The 1,443-nt window shown below is 55.6% G+C and overlaps 1 protein-coding gene across 1 annotated transcript in view; it reads right to left on the bottom strand.

Annotated features, from left to right (window-relative positions):
* Positions 1-436: 436 nt before the first annotated feature.
* LOC100957388 (granzyme B(G,H)-like) overlaps positions 437-1,443 on the bottom strand; it is a 2,430-nt gene continuing 1,423 nt past the window's right edge. Inside the window, exons 2-3 of the mRNA XM_003801994.1 lie at positions 1,044-1,204; positions 437-844 (exon numbers count right to left, since the gene is read on the bottom strand). Of these exons, the coding sequence (XP_003802042.1) occupies positions 437-844; positions 1,044-1,204 (569 nt within the window). The remainder of the gene's footprint in view (positions 845-1,043; positions 1,205-1,443) is intronic.

Raw genomic sequence — 1,443 nt, 5'->3', positions numbered from 1 at the left:
CCTGTCATCTCAGGCCCTCTCTCGGAGATGGTGAATTCGCATGGCCTGCCTGGGGTGTGGTAAGGGGCAGGGCAGGCCTTTGTGGGTGCCCTGACCTCGGATATTGTCACTGCTTCCCTTTAGCCCAGGGGCCAGCCTTGGTCTTCTACCCCAGATCCTAGGGTCTTCTCTTTATAAAAGTGTGGTTGGTGCCTCCAGGTCACCATTCAAGGACACAGAGGCAGGTGAGTAGGACTGACACATAGGAGGATGAGCCCTTTCGCCACATTGGGTGCCAGCTCCAAGGAGCCACCTCCTTATAATTATCGCCTCCCCACCAACCCCTGAAAGCACAGTTTGTTAATACCAGTGACCATGGTAGAAGGAGGGGTTGGAGTGTTGCAAATGTATCCTTCCATTCACCAGAGATCCCAAGCTGAGTGTGTAGAGACCCCAGTTAGCTTGGGGTGCTCCCCTCTTCTCTTCCAAGAGAAAGATCACAGCCTAGTGGGTGAAGGAGTTCCCTACCGCTTGGGTCTCCAGATTCCTGATCTTTCCCAAACTTCCCTTCCCCCAGAGCAAAGTAGCAGCTGCATAGTCTTACGTAAAAGGATGCCTGTTGTAGGTTTGGGTCCCCCACACATATCTGGGTGGCCTTGATGTAAGCCTGAGGGTAGCGGGATTCACACTTCCAGTCATTTTGCACTGTCAGCATCACCTCCTGCAGTGTATCTGGGTAGTGGCCCACTGGAGTAGTCCAGCCCCAGCCGGCCACACTGCACACCATCCCTGGCATCACCCCGCCTGAGATCCTGGGCAGCCCGATGGGCCGCACAGCTGTAGTCCTCTTGGCCTTTCTGTCCAGCTGGTGGGGAAGAGGCAAGAAAGTCCAGGTCAGACCGTGGCCTCCTGGACCTGGGCGCTGTGCGCTGTGCAGGGGCCGACCTTCTTCCCTCCCCTCTGAAGCACAGGAAATGGTCAAGTGGCTGGGATGGACAGGGACAGCATCACAGTGGGAGGGGAACAGAACCAAGTAGAGAGAGAGCAGCAGGAATTTGCCTTACCTGCAGCAGCATGATGTCATTGGTGTAGAATGGGTGGGGAATATAGTCTGGGTGGGGAATGGCTCTTCTCACATGGATGACCTGCTGGGTCTCCTCTGGCCTCTCGATGTTGTGGGCTCCCAGGGTGACATTCATGGAGCTGCACAGGGAGCACAGAGGGGCTGAGGGCATTTGGAGTCACAGGGTACAGCCCAAGAGTCGTGAGGACCAGGTGACAGCCAGAGCAGGGCAGGGCTGCAGCTGAGGGGAAATTGAGGGGACGAGAGGGCCCCAGGAGGTGGAATTCTGGTAATCACACCAGTGGTTCTCAGGGCTCAGTTCTCTCCCCAGGAAAACATGTGAAATTGCTTTAGTTTCTGTTCTTATGCCAAATCATGCCCCCAGCTCTGAATATGACAGG

The sequence above is a fragment of the Otolemur garnettii genome, unplaced genomic scaffold, assembly GCF_000181295.1.
Source record: "Otolemur garnettii isolate 467f Iridium unplaced genomic scaffold, OtoGar3 scaffold00225, whole genome shotgun sequence".
NCBI lineage: Eukaryota > Metazoa > Chordata > Mammalia > Primates > Galagidae > Otolemur > Otolemur garnettii.
This window is presented reverse-complemented; position numbering and strand designations above follow the sequence as displayed.